This window comes from Bos grunniens, chromosome 16 (genome assembly GCF_055505025.1).
Source record: "Bos grunniens cultivar Pamir isolate PY7600 chromosome 16, Bosgru_T2T1.0, whole genome shotgun sequence".
In the NCBI taxonomy this organism is placed as follows: domain Eukaryota; kingdom Metazoa; phylum Chordata; class Mammalia; order Artiodactyla; family Bovidae; genus Bos; species Bos grunniens.
Genome location: NC_141180.1, coordinates 841,754 through 859,809, shown reverse-complemented (window position 1 = coordinate 859,809; position 18,056 = coordinate 841,754). Strand labels below are relative to the sequence as shown.

General features: G+C 56.5%; 1 protein-coding gene across 14 annotated transcripts in view; it reads right to left on the bottom strand.

Annotated features, from left to right (window-relative positions):
- Nucleotides 1–18,056, bottom strand: part of PPP1R12B (protein phosphatase 1 regulatory subunit 12B) — a 167,377-nt gene that overhangs the window by 84,863 nt on the left and 64,458 nt on the right. For 4 of the 14 annotated variants that reach the window (XM_086343014.1, XM_086343013.1, XM_086343016.1 and 1 more), the window contains exons 11-13: nt 17,361–17,443; nt 16,402–16,527; nt 10,551–10,730 (exon numbers count right to left, since the gene is read on the bottom strand). The exons of 2 other annotated variants lie outside the window; for them this stretch is intronic. In XM_086343014.1, coding sequence (XP_086199140.1) covers nt 10,551–10,730; nt 16,402–16,527; nt 17,361–17,443 — 389 coding nt within the window. Of the gene's footprint in view, nt 1–5,352; nt 6,946–10,550; nt 10,731–14,791; nt 16,204–16,401; nt 16,528–17,360; nt 17,444–18,056 lie in introns of those variants that run through there. 8 more of the 14 variants (XM_086343015.1, XM_086343018.1, XM_086343025.1 and 5 more) reach the window with 7 other exon arrangements.

The following is an 18,056-nucleotide window of genomic DNA, read 5'->3' as shown; positions in this document are numbered from 1 at the left end:
CACCCCCGAGGGCACCGTGCACCCGCCTAGGACGCAGCAGGCGGCTTCCAGGAGCCCTGCACGCCCTTCGGCCTCAGACGGGACAGACAGCTTTCAGTCTTTGTTCTCAGGAGTGGGTTCTCCCAGGACACATATTCATGTCCTTCAAAATCAGAACGTCTGGAGTGCCTAGGCCTGCGCCCACACTGCCAGCTCACGGTGCCCAGGGCCCAGTGGAGACTGGTGCCTTGGACGCTGCCCCGTGGGGTCAGAGCAGGGGGCGGTGACGTCCCAGAGACCTGGCTTTGAGCCCTGGCTTTGCCACTTACTGGCTCTGTGACTGTGGGCAGGACCATAGTCCACCTTAACTTTCTTATATGTACCAAGAAAAAATATCATTCATCTCACAGTTATGAAGGCTGAATGCATCTGGAGGTACTGGCGTATACTAAGTGTTCACAAATATCAATCCCCTCACCTGTCCAGGCCTTTCTTGTCTTTAGGCACCTCGGGTCCCCCTCACTTCATGACCCTCTCTAGGTAGGTCATGTGTAGGACCGCCCACCCTACACAACCCGCCTTCTTCTCCGAGCGCCTAATACACCCCCTGCCCCCGACAGTCTGCTCCCTCATGGCCTCCGAGGTGGGCACCTGGCATCCCCGGTCTCAGGGCACAAGGCAGGCAGGGCTCTCGTTTTAAACCCACGGCTCCCGGCACAGCAGTGAGCGTGTGGCCGGCGGGACAGCCACCTCTGGACTTCAGGCAGACCGGAGCTAAGTTAAAAGGCAACCTCAAGGTGCAGGGCCCGGGAGCCCTCCCCTGTGCCTGCCGCTCTCACCAGGAGGAGTGTCCACCAGCCCGGACACCCCTGGGAAGGAACGACCCAAACAGAGCAGCAGGGTCTCGGGAGGCCGCCTTCCCAAGTCACCACGGTCACCACGCGTGCCTCTGCTGCCCCCCGCTGGACACGGGGGTCACTGCACAGCAGCACGCTGCCGCCCCCACCCGACACCTGCGTGCTGTGCGGAGATCGTGGCAGGACCAGCGCCCGGAGTTCCCGTGGTGGCGGCAGCGTCAGCCGGACCAGCCTGAGCACAGGGCCACAGAGGCACACGGGGAGAGGACCCTGAGCTCGGCCGGGCCTGGGGGAACAGAGCCGCAGCGGGGTTGATACCAGGAGCTCTCCCAGTAACAACAGAACGTGGTTCAGCAGACAAGGGGACAGCGGCCGTCCCAGAACAAAGGGTCAGCATGGACGTCAGACACACTCGGGGACGTCTGGGCTTGCTACCTGCAACATAAAGTGGGGCAACTGCCAGAGACACGCAGGGCAGGGGGGCGGGAGGAGCAGGGAGGGAGGGTCCGGCTCCGGGAGGCCGAGTCCAGAAGGTCCCACGAGCAGTGACTCCATGGGCCGAACCGACGACCCAGCAGCAGCAGAGTCTCCTGCACGGCCTGACCTGGTACCTTCTGAATTCTGTCTGGAATCTGGTCCTCTGCGCACCCAAGACCATGAGGGGACGACTCACACACACGGGAAAACATTCACTGCCATTAAGATTCAATCTGATTGTCAGGTTTGTCGCAGGCGAAGAGCTTCTACCCCGAGCTCAACGCATCAGTCTCTTCGCTTTATGATTTCCTGTTCAAAGGCCAACTCAAGTGGTGCCCTATACCTTCACACACCCACACCAGCTTCTCTAACTGAGGTAAATATCTGACGTGTTTTATTCACTTAAAATTCATACTATGTAACGTGTAAGATGAAGCAACACAACCACACAACCAGCGTCTGAGCACTGCTGGCCCCCTTGAGTGTGACGTCACCGAATCTTATCTCAGGAGGACAGGCACGTTTCCTCTTCCCCAAACTCCTATCTGCCCTCTGCTGCCTGACCTCCACGAGCAGACCCTGAGTCAGCGTGTGTGTTTACACTCCCTGGGATGGAGGAAATACCAGCGAGGGTCCACACGCGTTCTGACCCACACCGCACCCTGGCCTCACCACTTCCAGCCCCAACCATGGCACCCGAGCAGCGTGCACACCCGCCCGCCTCCCGAAGAACCGGAGGGGAGGGCGGACAGCGGAAAAGGCTCCGGCCGTCAGGGTCTCCGGCAGACTCACCCGCCGCTTCCGCACTCAGGCCCCGCGCTCGCGGGGGCCCGGGGTGGCACGCCAGCTAGCCGCAAACCCAAAGCAGCAAGATCCACTTCCCGCGCCTCCCATTTCTGTAAATCCAGGGGCGGCAGGGACTCTGCTGCCAGGTCAAGTCACAGAGGGGAGAGGTCGGGCACCCGGACACACCGCCACACACCTGGGCCTGGCAGCGGCGTTGCCAGAGCCTGCTTTTCAACGGACAGGTGGCCGCCCCTCTGCAGCCCTCCCCTAGTAAGCACTAGAGGTCGTTTCGTGAGGTTGTTGCAAGCGACCATTTTCCTAACATGGGAAAATCACCTGGTACGGGGTGGGGGCGGCTTGAGTGAGGGCCCAACATTCTGGTCCCTCCCACCGGGCACAAGCACTCACAGCTCTGAAAAAAGAACCCCCTATCAGGAGGAGATTAGCTGTGCCCTCAGGGCTGATACGGCCGGCGCTGGCGCTGCGGGGCTGGGAGCAGGGGCAGCGGCCCCGGGCCCCCGGGACATGGATGTCCCGCGGGGAGGGGGTGCTCGGGGAGCCCCACTCCTGAACTGCTACGTGGGGAGCTGAGCAGCCACGTGACAAGCGCCACTGCCTCTGGGCCCGATGAGTGCGTGTCTCAGGGGCTGCATTCAGCAACAGAAAGCAGCCTTTCCCTCCCCGGCCCCTCAGCCTCACTGCAGCAGCCCTCGGCAGGCACTGCCCGGGCCCGCTTTCCCGGAGCTGCTGAGGGAGCTGGACACCACCGTGCTATGTGCAGACAGCTCCCCGGAGCCAGGATGCGCCACACCTCCACTCAAGTGCTCCCCTCAACGGCTTCTGTATATTAAAAGTTACGCGATCAGCACCATAGTCAATTTTAAAACACTGGGATCAGCCCCAAAAGAAACCCTACACACGCTAGCAGTTCCTTCCCACTTGGCGCTCTTAAACCCAGACCAGCTGCGTCTCCCCCTGGCTGACTCATGCCCTGCAGTATTGGATGTGAGCCGGCGGTGACGGCAGGACCCCCCACTTCACCCTGAGGGGGACAGGCGGGGCTGCCACGCATGCTCCCCACCGGCTGTAGACATCCCTCCACAGTCACTGGCAGGTGCCTGCAGACCCCGACACCCTGTGCCTGTGGGGCACGTGGCCGGGCGGAGGCGCCCCAGCACCCGCAACCACACTCGGGCAGGTGCCGGGGCCACGGCGGCAACGACGGGGTGGCTGTCGGAGCTCGGGACACACGAAAGGCGCCCCCAAACCAGTGATACTCGACGCTGCATGGCAAGGCGTGTGCTTGGTGACCAAATGGCGCAAACGACCTCCTGACATGGAAGAAACAGGTCAGGCAAGTGTAGTCTTTAACCGCCGGTAAGTCAACGTGGTAACTCACCACACAAGCAACCCAGCAACCCGCAGTGCGGCCAGAGACAGGCATGGACCGACAGCTACCCAGCCTCGTAGGCAAAGGAAACACTCATTTCAGAACAAAGCTCAGAGGCTGGAGGAGCTGGGAACCCCTTTCCAGAGTACCTCTCCTCGAGCTGACCACTGCCTTGTCTTCAGCATGGATCCTGAGAGATGAGTCAAACAGCTTTAAAAAACCATGACTCAGAGTTTAATTAGTTGGTTTAAATCTCTCACATTCCAAAGACGAGGCCCAATTAATCTGCTGACAGCTTCACTCAGCGGAGTAACTGCCCAGCTTCCTAAGACCCCGAAGAATTCAGGAAGGTCGACCCATGTGGTGTGCCCAACTCGGCTGTAAACACACCACGCAAAGCAAGTGTGTGGGAGCTACTGGGGAAAGACAAATAATTTCAGTTCATGTAGAGAGAAACCATTTTGGTTATTTCTATAAGAAAAGAAAAGCGCGCCAAGAAAAAAAAAGAACGTAAAATTCAGGGCTGGGGCTTGTGGGAGGGGGAAGCTGGAGAGGACCAGAGGCCGGCGCTCTAATATTAGCAGGGCTGTTTAGAGGGTTGCTAAGGGAAACCTGAGGCTGCGGGTCTCGCGGCAGCTGCTCCGGCCATGTGCCCTCCCCACCACGCCTCCGGTCCAGTGACCTTACACAGTCCCATGACCCCGGGGGCCTTCAGGCCCAGGAGCAGCCCCGGAACGGGGTGCAGGCCTGGAGGGCCATGAGGTGGACATGGCTGTGCTCCCGTCACACGTGGAGATGGACTGGCCCCGGGACTGAACCTTTTTTTTTTATTTTAAATCCAAAATAAGAAATGGTTAGGAAGTTCAATGGGGAGGAAAAGAGGCTTGAGACATGGCCCCCATCGCCCACCTCGATGCTCTTGGGCCTCGGCATTTCCACCTGCAACTTGGGGCCGTAAACTCCTTCCTTTCCATCGGATAACAAGAATGTGCCAGGCACAGGGGTGCTTTTCAGGAAAAAAAAAAAAAAAAAGAAACTTTGTAAATCTAACATTGTGCCCTTCTCAAAGGTAATAAATTTCCAGAGGTCCTGACCTGAGCTTATGCAACAAAATCATAAATTACCTAGACTCCTGCATACGGTGTCTGGAACCACTTAACTATTAAGGCTGCTCCTCAAGGACTGCGGCCTCTTCAAAGACTCACATCCTCACAGAGACCTGTCCACAGAGCTCGCCGGCCCTCCACCACCATTACAACAGTAACACTCCATCACTCTACAACTCTGGAAAATAGAGCAAAAATAAGTTATCCCTCATCCCTGAGAAGAGCCCGGTGCTAACCTTTCCAGTGTGGTCACCACGTGGTGTCGCAGCCGTGCCCTGGGCCAGCCCCTGCACTGACGCCAGTGGCCCTGTCTGCAGCTCGAAGGCTGAGCTCAGGGCCCCACAGGGGGCGGCTGCTCCTGCACCCACCGAGCCACGGAGGCAGCTCAGAAGGGGAGAGCCAGTGCACCGGGCACGGTGACCCACACCCCACTTCACAGGCGGCAGTGACGCTGCAGACGGCGATGTTTCCCAAGACGACGTTCCCCCAGTCAGGTCCCGCTGTGACCGGTCCCGACACTGTCCGTCTCCGACGGGACCCGTAAACACAGGCTACAGGCCTCCAGTTCCCAGCAGGAGCCGGAATACCGCCGCAAGGACCCGACTTCAGAGGACGCTGCGCGTCAGGGCGAAGAGTGAGCACCCAGCATGTTTTCTCAGAAGGAAAATTCGGTTGTTTGCAAAACATGTGATTTGTTTCTCTTTCAGCCTGTGTTTGTCTGAAGGAGAAACTGAATGACTTTGATTCCGTAAAGGCTTAAATGGCATGTTTTATTTGCTCGAGCTGTTCCCCAGCTGAACACACTCTAGCCCACAGCCTTGAGAGCAGCAGCTCAGGCTTCTCAGCACAGACACACGACACCACCAGCTCCTGCCCGCCCCTTGGGAGCCACAGTCTCCAGATTATCCCAGCGGAATACCACTGGGGTTCCTGTGAAAAATACAAGGATTCCGCAGACACGGAAAGTGGGGAAGGCTACAGATGCTCACCCTCCCTGCCCTGAAGCTGGAGAGGAAGCCTGTTCACCATCTGAACCGCAGTTGACAAGCTCACTTAGCCACAGAACACTACTACTTCATCTAGACCTGCTTCACAGAAGACACCTGGGCAAACGCCGCACGGCCTTACCTCCCCCCAGCGTCAGGCACAGTCACCTGTTCCTTGCGTGTCTCATGTTCTCTCTAAATCACCACCCACCGCCCACAACCGACCCCTCAAAACTCAAGCCCGGCACCTCTGTGGGCAGCTCCCCTGCGCCTCCGACCCGCACTGTGCGGTCGGCCCGTCCACACGCGCAACCTCAGATCTGCAGCTTCCGGGTGGCCTGCTGGCCTCCCCAGGGATACACGGGCCAGCTCTGCTGGGACTGCGCCTCCTGACACCTCCGCTGGGCACACGGCAGTCTCACTGCGAGGCTGCAGCACGCTCACACAGCACTATTGAACACACGAGCATGCAGCAGAGCCTCCTGTCCCAAGAAGCGCCCCCAACCCCTCACTTGACTGCTCTGCCTACAGACCTGCCTTTGGTACAACTGCTCGCTCCCAGTTACCCTCACTGTGAGTAAAACTCAGACTTAGTGGCAAGACACGAATGACTCAGGCGTAAAACTACGTCTCTGTCCTCCGGCCCCTCCGCCTCTACCGTGCAGCGTGTCTGCCTTTCACACAGACCAAACCTCTGTCGGCAGAAATGCCTGCTCAACTACACGCAGCAGCAGCAGCAGCCCTGACAAGACAGCCCCTCAGAGAGAGCCCTCCTCCTGGATGGGGCCGTGAGGATGAGCAGACCGGGTCGTGCCAACCGCCAGTAAGACGTCATGGATGGACAGACGGCCTGTGGTCCCAAACCTCACGGCCCTGCTGTGCCAGGACCTCCGACGGGAGAACCGTCCTCGGGGCCTCCTGAGACGGTCTTCCAGGTCACAGTCCTCCAGTGGGGCTCCAATAAAACCCTGCGGGCGGACTGTGCTGACGTGACGGTCGAGGCACAGTCTGCGGTTTCTGCCAGAGCTCGCAGGCCCGGACCCCGCTCTGTGCACGCCCTTGCCTGCCGCAGCGCGTGCAGCGTTGCTTGCGAGGGCATCTCTGGAGGGGACCACGGCACGGAAATGCCTCAGACCCCGGGCTGCACACGTGCTTCTTCTCGAGGTAGTTTCGACCGTGTGTGTGCCATGCCGGCCCCCAGGCTTCCAGAGTACACAGCTGGATCCTACGTTAGAGTCTTGGCTTGCGATTTCCAAACTGCATGCGTGGTAAAAACAGCCCAAAGATTTTTCTGACGACAAAGACTACCGTAAGCACAGCGAACTACATTCAGTATCTTGTAATAACCTAAAATGGAAAAAAACCTGAAGAAGAAAATAACACATACGTATGTATTCTTTAAAATCTAGAGTTTTCCATCCCTGCCTAGACCTCTCTTTTCTGGAGCAGGGGCCGGGACCCAGGCAGCCCAGATGGGCTCCTGGTGAACGGTCTAAACACACTCAGGCCCACAGACCGGCGTCCTGCGTCCACACTGGGCACCAGATCCAAGCCTCCAGCCCCCAGGCCTCAGGCTGCCCCGGGCCACGCAGACCACTCTGGCTTTTGGGGCCTCCTCACATCTGCCCCCTGGGAGCTTCCTTTCCTTCTTCCTCGCTCAGACACACTCTGCTACGCTGACCGGGGAACAGGGTCCTTGCGGGCCCACCTACTGCGCTGCTGGAGCTGCCCCAAGGGGGCTCCTCATCCTGTCCCGCCACGGCCACCGCCCTCCTCCATGCGCCCCGCTCCCGTCTGCAGAGGCCCCGACGGGTCGCCTCACCCCCTCCCCGTCATTCCTCCCTGTCCACTCCACACGCAACGCTGCAACCAGAGCTCAAAAGACAGAGTTTTAAAAAATGTAACTCAGACCAAGTTATTATTATTATTTTGGCTAAAATCTTCTATGGACAGATAACTAAGAAATTCTACGCTGAGGTATACACCCAAGAGAAATGAAAACATATACCCACACAGAAGCTTGTACCTGAATGTTTATAATAGCCAAGAGGCAGGACCAATCCAGATGTCCAGCAACTTACGAATGTCAAACAAAATGCAGGATAGCCATCCAAAGGGACAGTGTTCACCCACACAAAGAAGAAAGTCCTGACGCACACCACAGCACAGAGAGCCTTGGAGACACCAGGCCGGGGAAAGAAGCCAGTCACAGAAGACCATGCCCGGACTGCACTTCGGGGCGATGGTCCAGGTGGGGAGCTCCAGAGAGACAGAGGGCAGGAGCGGGGAGTGAGGACAGCGGGGACCCGGGGCACAGAGCGAGGAGCTGGGTTCCTCTTGAGGTGAGGAAGGCTTTAACGTGGACAGGTGATCGCGCCTGGTGACTCACACGCTGTGTGACGCGTATCTCTGCAAGGTGTTCAGAACACTCTTCCTGAGGCCGATGACGGCTCTGCGTGCGAGCCCGCACTCCTCCCAGCGGTGGCCGCCCGCCCCTCGCAGCCCCGGCCTGCCCTGGGGCCTCAGCCCGGACCACCCTGGCCAGCACCCTCCCCATGTCAGTCTCCTCCAGGGCCTCTGGAGCACGGAGCGCCTCGCGCACTGCCTGGAGTGCACACCCGCTCCCCGCAGCTCCCAACAGGGTGGGCCTTGCACTCCTGGCCTGACTTTCTCTGAGCCCCCAGGAGTCCTCTGTAAGGCACCTTGACTTAATTCTTTTATGCGCGCTGCTCCTTGAGGAAACGCACCGCATTCCACACAGCACGTGGTGCAGAGCTGTTACTCAGTAAATACTGCGGATCGCGGGAGACTCCTGAAGCAAGCCCACAGTCCGCAGCAGGCTGCCACGCAGAGCTTATAAAGCCCCGGCAGACCGTCGCCGTGTCCCCTGCTCTCCCTGCGGCTCCCGAGCAGCAGCGGGGCAGCCTGCAGCCCCTGGCTCAGCGTCCTTCAGGGCCCGTGGTCCCAACGGTGGATTTAACCCATTTCACTTGTCTCCACTCAGGAGCAGTTTTCAAAGGGAGTTTTTTTTTCAGCAAATCAAAGATGACTTTCGCATTCAGTCTCTGGATGAAACTAACAGCATCTGACTCACGTCTGAGCTACGAGACGCACAAACAGCAAATACTGAAGATCTGATTTACTAAACCTGTCCTGGCTGGAGGCTCATCATAAGACGACAACTGTTGGCTCTGCAACCTGTTAGCCCAAAAAATAGAATCTCTTCAAGTTTTATGTAAATAATGAAAAAAGAAAGGAAGGAAACGAAGAAGAAAAGCACTTTTTCAACCTATCTTCCTCCATTTCGTCTCAAAAGACATGCCTTTGAGCTATCTTTACAATAAACACGTATCTAGTGCATATAACTCACTGTATCTGTAGATGAAAAGACGCTCTGACCTGCAACACATGTGCACACACTCACAAACACAACACTCCTTCTTTTTGGATATTCAGAATAAAATGGAGTCAAACTGGAATCTAAATTTTGCTAACATTTCACTTCTTTTTATAGTCTTAAAAAAGGGATAATTATGTCGTCAGTCTTCAATTCCCAAATGGAATGCATTCTATTTTTCACCACTTCATCAAATGGAGAAAACGGCCTGTCCATTTCAGTCGATACTCCAAGGTCTCTCAGGCCCGACGCTTAGTTCAGTTCAGTTGCTCAGTCGCAGCGTCTGAGTCTTTGCGACCCCACAGACTGTAGCACGCCAGGCTTCCCTGTCCTTCACCAACTCCCAGAGCTTACTCACACTCATGTCCATCGAGTCGGTGATGCCATCCAACCATCTCATCCTCTGTGGTCCCCTTCTCCTCCCGCCTTCAATCTTTCCCAGCATCAGGGTCTTTTCCAATGAGTCAGTTCTTCGCATCAGGTGGCCAAAGTATTGGAGCTTCAGCTTCAGCATCAGTCCTTCCAGTGAATATTCAGAACCAATTTCCTTTAGGATGGACTGGTTGGATCTCCTTGTAGTCCAAGAGACTCAAGAGTCTTCTCCAACACCACAGTTCAAAAGCATCAATTCTTCGGTGCTCAGCTTTCTCTATAGTCCAGCTCTCACATCATACATGACCACTGGAAAAACCATAGCTTTGACTAGAGACACCTTTGTTAGGAAAGTAATGTCTCTGCTTTTTAATACGCTGTCTAGTTTTGTCGTAACTTTTCTTCCAAGGAGCAAGCATCTTTTAATTTCAAGGCTTCAGTGACCATCTGCAGTGATCTTGGAGCCCAGAAAAATAAAGTCTGCCACTGTTTTCATTGTTTCCCCATCTATTTGCCATGAGGTGATGGGACCAGATGCCGTGATCTCAGTTTTCTGAATGCTGAGTTTGCAGCCGCTTGTTCACTCTCCTCTTCACTTTCACCAGAGGCTCTAGTTCTTCTTCGCTTTCCGCCCTAAGTGTGGAGTCAGCTCTCTCAGCTCCTCCCTAAAGTCTCTGAGGTCAGCTCTCGGCTGCTCCCTCCACCCCTCCAGTGAGTCTACAGAACAGCCAGCCACTGACCCCCGCCACTCGCCACGCACTGTCCACTGCCTTTTCTGACATTCTTCTCAAATTAATCCCCACCACACATCGAGCTCTGCTTCTCGGAGCCTTTTATCGCGTCCCTGCTCTCCTTTGCTGCCAGAGGTCGGCACGGGCCGCACAGAGCGGGACTGAGACCCTTCCCTGTGCTCAGGCGCTGCAGCGCCAGGGGAGACAGGGCCTGAGGGGCCTCTCTTCCGTAAGATGAGGAGACAGAAGAAACGCCTGTACCCGTAACAGAAGAAGTACGTACGTTAAATAACCAGAAGTAGTTAAAATCTCCACCGAAAGTCTCCAAGAGGCAGGGTACAAACCCGAGCCGCACCAGAAAGCTCTGTCTCCAAGAAGCCTCTGAGCTGGGGGCTCACTGTCGCCGCCCACCCTGCACCTCCCACCTCCTGCTGCAGAGCAGAGCCCACAGAGGGCGGGGGCCACACACCTCCTCCTCTGCCTGGCTTCCACAGAGGGCTCAGGGCCAGGGGCGCAAAGCAGCGTGGTGGCTGGAACCCCGCTGGCAGTGCTGGGCGGGGGGCGGTTCGTGATCACACAGAGCGGGCTGCTGCAGGCGACGCCGTCGGCTCTCTCTGCCGTGGAGTCGGCCTGGGACCTGTAAGGGGTCCTAAAATCAAGAAGGACAGAGCAGAAAGGGAACGGTCAGCACACAGACACCACCGCCCTGGGACCTGTGAGGGGTCCTGAAGTCAGGAGGACACAGCAGAAGGGGAACAGTCAGTGCGCGCACACACACACAGACACACACACACAGACACACACACACAGACACACAGACACCACCGCCCTGGGACCTGTGAGGGGTCCTGAAGTCAGGAGGACACAGCAGAAGGGGAACAGTCAGCGCGCGCGCACACACACACACACAGACACACACACACACACACACAGACACACACACACCACTGCCCTGGGACCTGTGAGGGGTCCTGAAGTCAGGAGGACATAACAGAAAGGGAACAGTCAGCACACACAGACACACACACACACACAGACGCACACACACACAGACACACACACGCCACCGCCCTGGCAGAGGCAGAGCCTTGAGGAGGGCTTGCCCAGAGAATCTTCTTGGTCAGAATTTGTCTGTGGTTGGTCTGTTTTCTTAATCCTGAGCTCTTAAATCTTACAACAGTGATTATGCTTTCAATCTGACATCTTCTGCCTAAGGAGTTATGTTTCAGGAAAAGGGAAAACAAAATTTTGAGATACAAAAAAAATGTCATTTAATTAGCTATGGCACAAGTAGTGACAGACACGAAAGTGCTCTGAATGCCTCCTAAGCACCACCTGGTCTACACACACACACACACACACACACACACACGAGACGACACTGAGGTCACTTACACCGCCACACACACACACACACACACACACACACACACACGAGACGACACTGAGGTCACTTACACCGCCCGCAGCCCCAGGCAGGGAGCCCCGAGGGGCCGCGGCCGACACCAGGCAGGCAGATGACCGTCTTCCCAGATCGCCCAGACCCACTCGGGAGCACTCTGCAACCTCACCTAGCAGAGCAAGCGCTCTCTCTCCAGGGAGCCAGTGCCCGACTGTCCACATTCACAACTGCAGACAGGAGTGACCCAACAGAAACTAACGGGATCCTACGCGCAACCCTGAGACAGACTTCCCTTTGGCAAGCTGTGCAATTACACTCATTTACATGAAAACAAGATCTTTGTTTCTTAACAAAGACTTGAGAGCAGCCATTGGCTCTGCACCCAAAAAGCCATCGTTTGTGATGTCACAGCTTGTTGCTGGGGTAACAGAGACCCAAAATTGATACTCACAGACATGGGGAAGCAATGGAAGTAATAAATGCTAAAAATCTGTTTTTTTCACCTAATTACAACTACCACAAGTGCTTTAAGTAGCTATAAGCTCATTTTCAAATAATCACATTATAATAAGCTTGAAAGAATGATCAGATCATAAAACTACCAATACGGTACCTAGATGCAAGGATAAAAATAGAACAGTTCTGAACTGGTATCTAAAAAACACAAGACACTTCTCCAGAAGCAGTTAATAGCTCAGGAAAAAGGTGAGATTTCACATTTTTTTTTTTAAATTAAAGTGAAGGCAAATAATTTCTCAGACTTCCAAGATGTATAAGTCTCCAGGAAGCACTAATAAAATTAACCAGAAACAAAGGTATAAAAAATTTACAATCATCAAAACCTCACATGAAATTCTGCTTAGTTAAAACATGCTTTGATCTCTGCAATTTCTTATGCTGGAGAAATGCCAAGTATTTTATTTTGTTAAATTACAGAATATGATTTTTACTATTTTGAAGTGCATAATTTTACAGGCTGCTGGGATCGGAAGAGGAAAAGCTCCAGGGCTCTGGAACCACCTGGGGCCAAGCTTAACCTCTCCCATCTCTCGCCCTCTAAGTCAGGGATAATGATGACTGCAAGTGCAAGGTCTTGTGAGATTAAATAAGACAAACCTGTGGAACACTTAGTGCCCAGAATAAAAGATAAACTCAGTAGAAACAAAAAAGTGAAAAAGAGCCCCGAAATGCACAGACCCAGGCTCAGCCCGCCTCTGCTCCTTCCAGCCTTGTGGCCGCGGTTAGATGGCTGGACTCTGGGTCTGTTTCCTCATCTGTAAAGTGAGGCCGCCGCTCACAAGCCGGGGGGCTCCTCAGGACCGAACAGGACACACCCACAGTCATGCTGCTCACTCCAGGCCCCTATGGCTCAGGGCAGCCACGAGCCCGGTGAAGAACCCACAGGCATCAAAGTCTCCCGGGCTGCGGGAGGGAGCCCGCGAGGCTTAAGCAGAAAGCTAGTGCTTCAGGGGAAATTCTCAGTTCAGAGGCATGCCCTCTTGGCACACAGCCCTGTCTCCCCGTCCTCCCTCGAATGGCCTAGAATGCAGCCGTGACGCCGAGGACTCTAGCAGCTACTGTGGGCCACGAGGCGACCCCGGAAACGGAAGCCACGCTCTGGACCACGAGGCGACCCCGGAAACGGAAGCCGTTCCAACCACTGTGACTCGAGCCACGCGCCAGCCCTGTCTCGGACCGTCCTGACTGAGGGGAAAAATGAAGACTCATCACACCGCAGTCCCCATTACCGGGTGTACTGGTACGTGTGAGTGAACCAAGTCCTGATGTCACGCTGTTCGGCACGAGCCCCATGCCTGGCCCAGACTGGGGCTCAACACAGGGCAGCTGCTACGCCTCCTCCGCCCCCCCGCCCCCAGGCCACGCTCTGAGCTTGCGGGGAGCCTCTCTGCCTCAGCGTCGCCACGTGCGGGAGAACACGGCTGTCCCCACAGGCTAGCACCCTGGGCAAGCGCACTGTAGTGGGGCCTGGCGCGAGTGCGCACGGTCACACGGGGCTGTGAGCAGCGCCCAGCAGAGGGCAGCACCACGCCGGGAGGACAGCATCAGGCGGCCCCAGCATGGGCGCAGGCGGCACCGCCCTCGCGGACGCTTCGTTGCCTGCGCCAGCTGCAAGGACAGGAGCAGAGTGGCCCTGGCCGCAGCCGGGGAAGGGCTCTGACCACAGTCACACCAGCTATGGCCGCAGCGGACACTCCACGCCACATCACACTCCGCCCAGCCAGCTGCTGCTCGGACGGGCCGGCCGCCAGGAAGACTCGGCCGGGACAGAGACGACCAGCGCCACGGCCTCCTCACCGCGGCCCGAGCGCTTCCGGTGCAGGACCGAGCATCCTGTGCACCGGGGTCTGGACGCCATCCTCCAGAAAGAGACACAGAAGAGTCCTACTGAGCACTACAGAAAATGTAGGTGAAAGATGGGATGTTTGTGATCTCTGATCTGCCACACAGTCTGAGCCTGGACTCGCGGTCCGGACTGCAGGGCTACTGAGAAGTGAAAGCGGCCATATTAAGCTGAAGCCTGAATGCCCCTCCGTGGACAGGACAGGCAGCCTTGGGGCGGCTGCGCACACCTAACCCGAGCTCGCCAAGCCGCACCTGAGGGCCTGCCGGCGGCCCAGCGCTTACCTGCTGTGGTGCACAGACCAGCAGTGTGCCCTGCACGGAGCAGGGCGGGAGGCGGGCTGCTGGCCGCCCGGAGCTGCACAAATCCCCGGCAAGGAGGGAGGCAGCAGGAGTGGGCTGCGATGGGCTGAAAGGTGGAGACGGAGGGGCCACTATGTCCAGCACAGGATGCACTGTCACTTCCTCCAGGACGCGCGGCTCACCACCCACCCAGCGCCACCTCCCCGCCCATCTAGGCGCTTCAAGCAAGTTGGGCAGAGGAGAGGACGCGGCCGCTGGGAGTAGAGGGACCCAGCCTGACCTGCACTGGGCCTGCAGCCAGCAGGCCTCGTCCATAACCTGCAGAGGGGAGGACAGGAGAAGAGGTGCAACAGGAGGAAGCAGAATGCATGGACGGAGTGGGCCTGAGAGGGGAGGCTGGAAAAGACTCCGACAACCCCTAGGACAGAAAGTCATGCGAGCCCAGAGGCCTCCCTGAGACAGAAGCACCACTGCAAAAGCTTGGAGACGCTCTGGAGCAGACAGCGCAGAGCGGAGAGCAGCCAGAGGCCAGGGCACCTGAGGGTCAGGGGTCCATGTCTACACAGCAGCACCCGGGAGGTGGCGGAGCTCAGCTTCTCTGCTCCACCAAGACACGCAACCACCACCTCAACTGCAGCAGGTAATCATGTGAGTCTGAATTTATTTAAAAACTTGACGGTAACAGCAACCTGGGGGTGTGAGCAGAAATGGTCAGGAAGACTTCTTGGGCAAAAGACGCATCTTACTGGCTGTACAAAAGGAATTTCTGCCTAGAACAGCAAACGGGAAGTTTCTGAGAGTTGGCATAGTCTAAGAATGACAAACACCTCCTCGCGCTTTCTGTCTGAAATAGCGACTGTGTATGTTTCTTTCCTTTTGAAAGATCATAAAATAAGATCTGCTCTCTCAGACTCGCTCACACAAGGAAGCGCACTCCCGCCCTACAGAGAAGCGGCCCTCCCCCCAGCCAAGCTCTCGGCTCACCAAGACTGTGCAGACGACATCTGCCCCACCAAACACTACTCCCTCCATGCGCCCGCTGAGACGTGGACGTGGAAGCCCCAGCCTGCCACAGTACCCCACCAGGCCTGAAGAGCGAACACGGCCTCGCCCCTCCAAGGTCTAGGACATTATGCTCCTTGACAACTTTTCTTAGTCCTGGATCCAACCGTAAGGAGCAGTAAAGCATCTATTCAGACTAAGGCCTCGCCCCTGAAGACAAACAAGCAACAGCCTCAATAAAGCCAGAAGCACGGAGGCTGTGGGACAAGCTTCCGTTGCATCCCTGAACCGGGCAGGCACGCTGTCCAAGCTGAGCCTTCTCTTACAGGACACATCTGCAGAGCTGAAGTTTCAAAAGGCTACAGTGGCTCTCTGATTTCAGAACGGTGCCCACGTTCTGATGTTAACTGGTTGATAAGATTCTTCCAAGCAAATGGAAGTGTTTTATCCCAAACATAGTGTGTGGCCAAAGCCTGTATCTAGGCAGCCGACCAAGCACCAAAACACCTAATGATGGAGACTGTGGCACGAAGAGGCAGGTGGAGGGCAAGAGAGTGGGAGTGAGGAGAGGATGCAGAAGAAGCCACGAGAGTCAGATTCTTCCACAGGAGCAGCAAAGTTTAAACTGAAATATTAATTGTGTCTTACAGCTTCAGGGCTCTGGCAGGGGTGCGCTGCTTGCTGGCTGGTACATGGCAAAGAAAGTAACTGCAGAGAGGGGCATACAGGTGAGAAAGGGGCAGGATACCCGGGTACCTTCTCTGCACCACACTTGCGACTTTCACATCTTGATGGATCTGAGGGCCATTAAAGTCATAAAAAAAAAAACAACAACTCAAGTCCCTGAATGAACAAGCTTCAATACAAGACTTTTAAATAAAAAACCGTCCCCATCTCCCCTTATACCCTCTGGGCCCCTCCCTGCCTCCCCGCTCCCCAGGTGAGACTGGAGACAGGCTGGGGCTTAAGCTCAGTCCCGCTCAGACACTGCTGGGAGCCGAAGTGGCTGCAGATTGCACAGGACTGAAAGGGCGGAGTGTGTATTCAGATCTGTCTGTGGGGAGAAGTTGGAATTAGCTTACTCTAATTCAGTTAGGAAAAGAAATTAACTTTAATTTAAAATTACTTAAGATGTTAATCCCAAGAAATCTAAAAGCAATTATTTTTTGATTCACTTTTGTGATGCTAATTGGGTGTAAAAAGGCATGCAGTCACTACCCATCTGTCCACAGCCAGAGTGAGGGCCAGGTACCTTTTCAGGAAGGTCGACACGTAGGTCGAGGGAGCGGCCGTCTGCGGGGTCTCGCTCCCCTTGGCTGCGTCCCTCCAGGGCTGCCGGGGCTGGGAGCCACTACGCACCAGGTTAGCAGCCGACTCTCTGCGGAGGCAACAGACAGGGCGGCGCTCAGGCCGCTGCCTCCCGCCGCGCCAGGGGCAGGGCGGACAGGGAGCGCGGCAGAGGGGCACGCGGAACTCCCTCCAAGGGCCTGTCTGCGGACTCCGCTGCTCCCTGCACAGACGGAGGACCGGTTCAGGATCTCTGTCTGCCCGTTCACCCACTTCAGGGCCAGCCCTCCTCACTGGGGACCAAGGCCTCGCTCCCAGGGTCTGGAGCTTCTGGAAGGAGGAGTCACTTTGCTCCTCGTTTAGAAAGGCTGGCGAGTCAGCCCAGGGCAGGTCACTCCAAGCAAGCAGAGCAGGAGTGGGGATGGACAGGACGAGCGTCCAGGAGAAGCAGCCCCTCGGCTCACAGCAGGGCACACACCCAGGAGAGGCTCACCCTCAGCTGGCAACTCGGGCCTCTGCCTCCCCAGGTCCCCCAGCAGCCCTTCCCAGGTGGGGACTGTGGCAAGTGCAGGCCGCTCCAGCAGGCCTGGGTGGACCAGGCCTCCGCGCCGCCAGCAGGCTGCAGGCGGCGCCCGGCTGCGGGGGGAGGATAGCGCCTTGAGGAGCCGGCTCCAGCCCGCGGGCGGCTCTGAGACACGACGTAGGTCACAGTTCCCACACTCATCTTAACATGGACATAAAAACTAGAAGCTGCTCACTCCATTCTGTAACAAGGTTTCTAGTGCTGCCCGTGGGCCAGGCCCTGTGCTGAGAGACCCGTGTGGACACTGAGCCCCCTTCTCAGAGCCCACTGTGCACAGACACAAGCCCCCTGGCGGGTCGGGAACCCCGCACTGGACTTGGGGGGGTGGGGCACGACAGTACCTGTTCTCCTTCTCCTCAAGGTCGCTAGTGCTGCCCGGCCTCCGCAGCCCCAGTGAACTCAAGGAGCTTCTGGTTTCTCTCTCCTGCAAAGTCAAAACAAGTGAAGCACAGAGAAGGCCCGCCCTGACACACTGGGGCAGCGAAGCAGAGCTTACACACCTGCGTGATTTACTTCCAAACTCAGCACCAACTCCTGCTTGAGCGGTATTAACAAAGGCTTATTCCCAGCTCTCCTCCGTTAGACGCCAACACGTAGGGAGAGAATTCTCTTGGGAAAAGCCGGGATGATCAAATAAGGGAACAGCAGCAGGTCCCACCAAAAGGGGACCTCTGAAAAGCCAGAGACAAGCTGTGCTCTGACGTTGTCTGCCTTGAAAGGTAGCCACAGGCACGACAGACGTGCTGACACCCTGGCCCGAGCGTCTCCAGAAACACAGGGCTGACTGAGGGGGCTGCGTTCGGAGGAGACCCGGCCGCTCAGACAAGCTGCCAGCATGCCCCGTGAAACCTGGACCATCTCAAGACCAGGAACACGCGGCTCCCAGGGAACAGCGGGTGAGAGCTCAGCCCCCGCATACACCCATTAGTCAGGGAAGTAGATGCGGAAGTTTGTTTTCTAAGTGTTCAGTTGCCCGAGCTTCATTAGGCTTGAAAGCCCAACTAAGGAACTCTGCTTCTGAACACTAAGAGCATGAG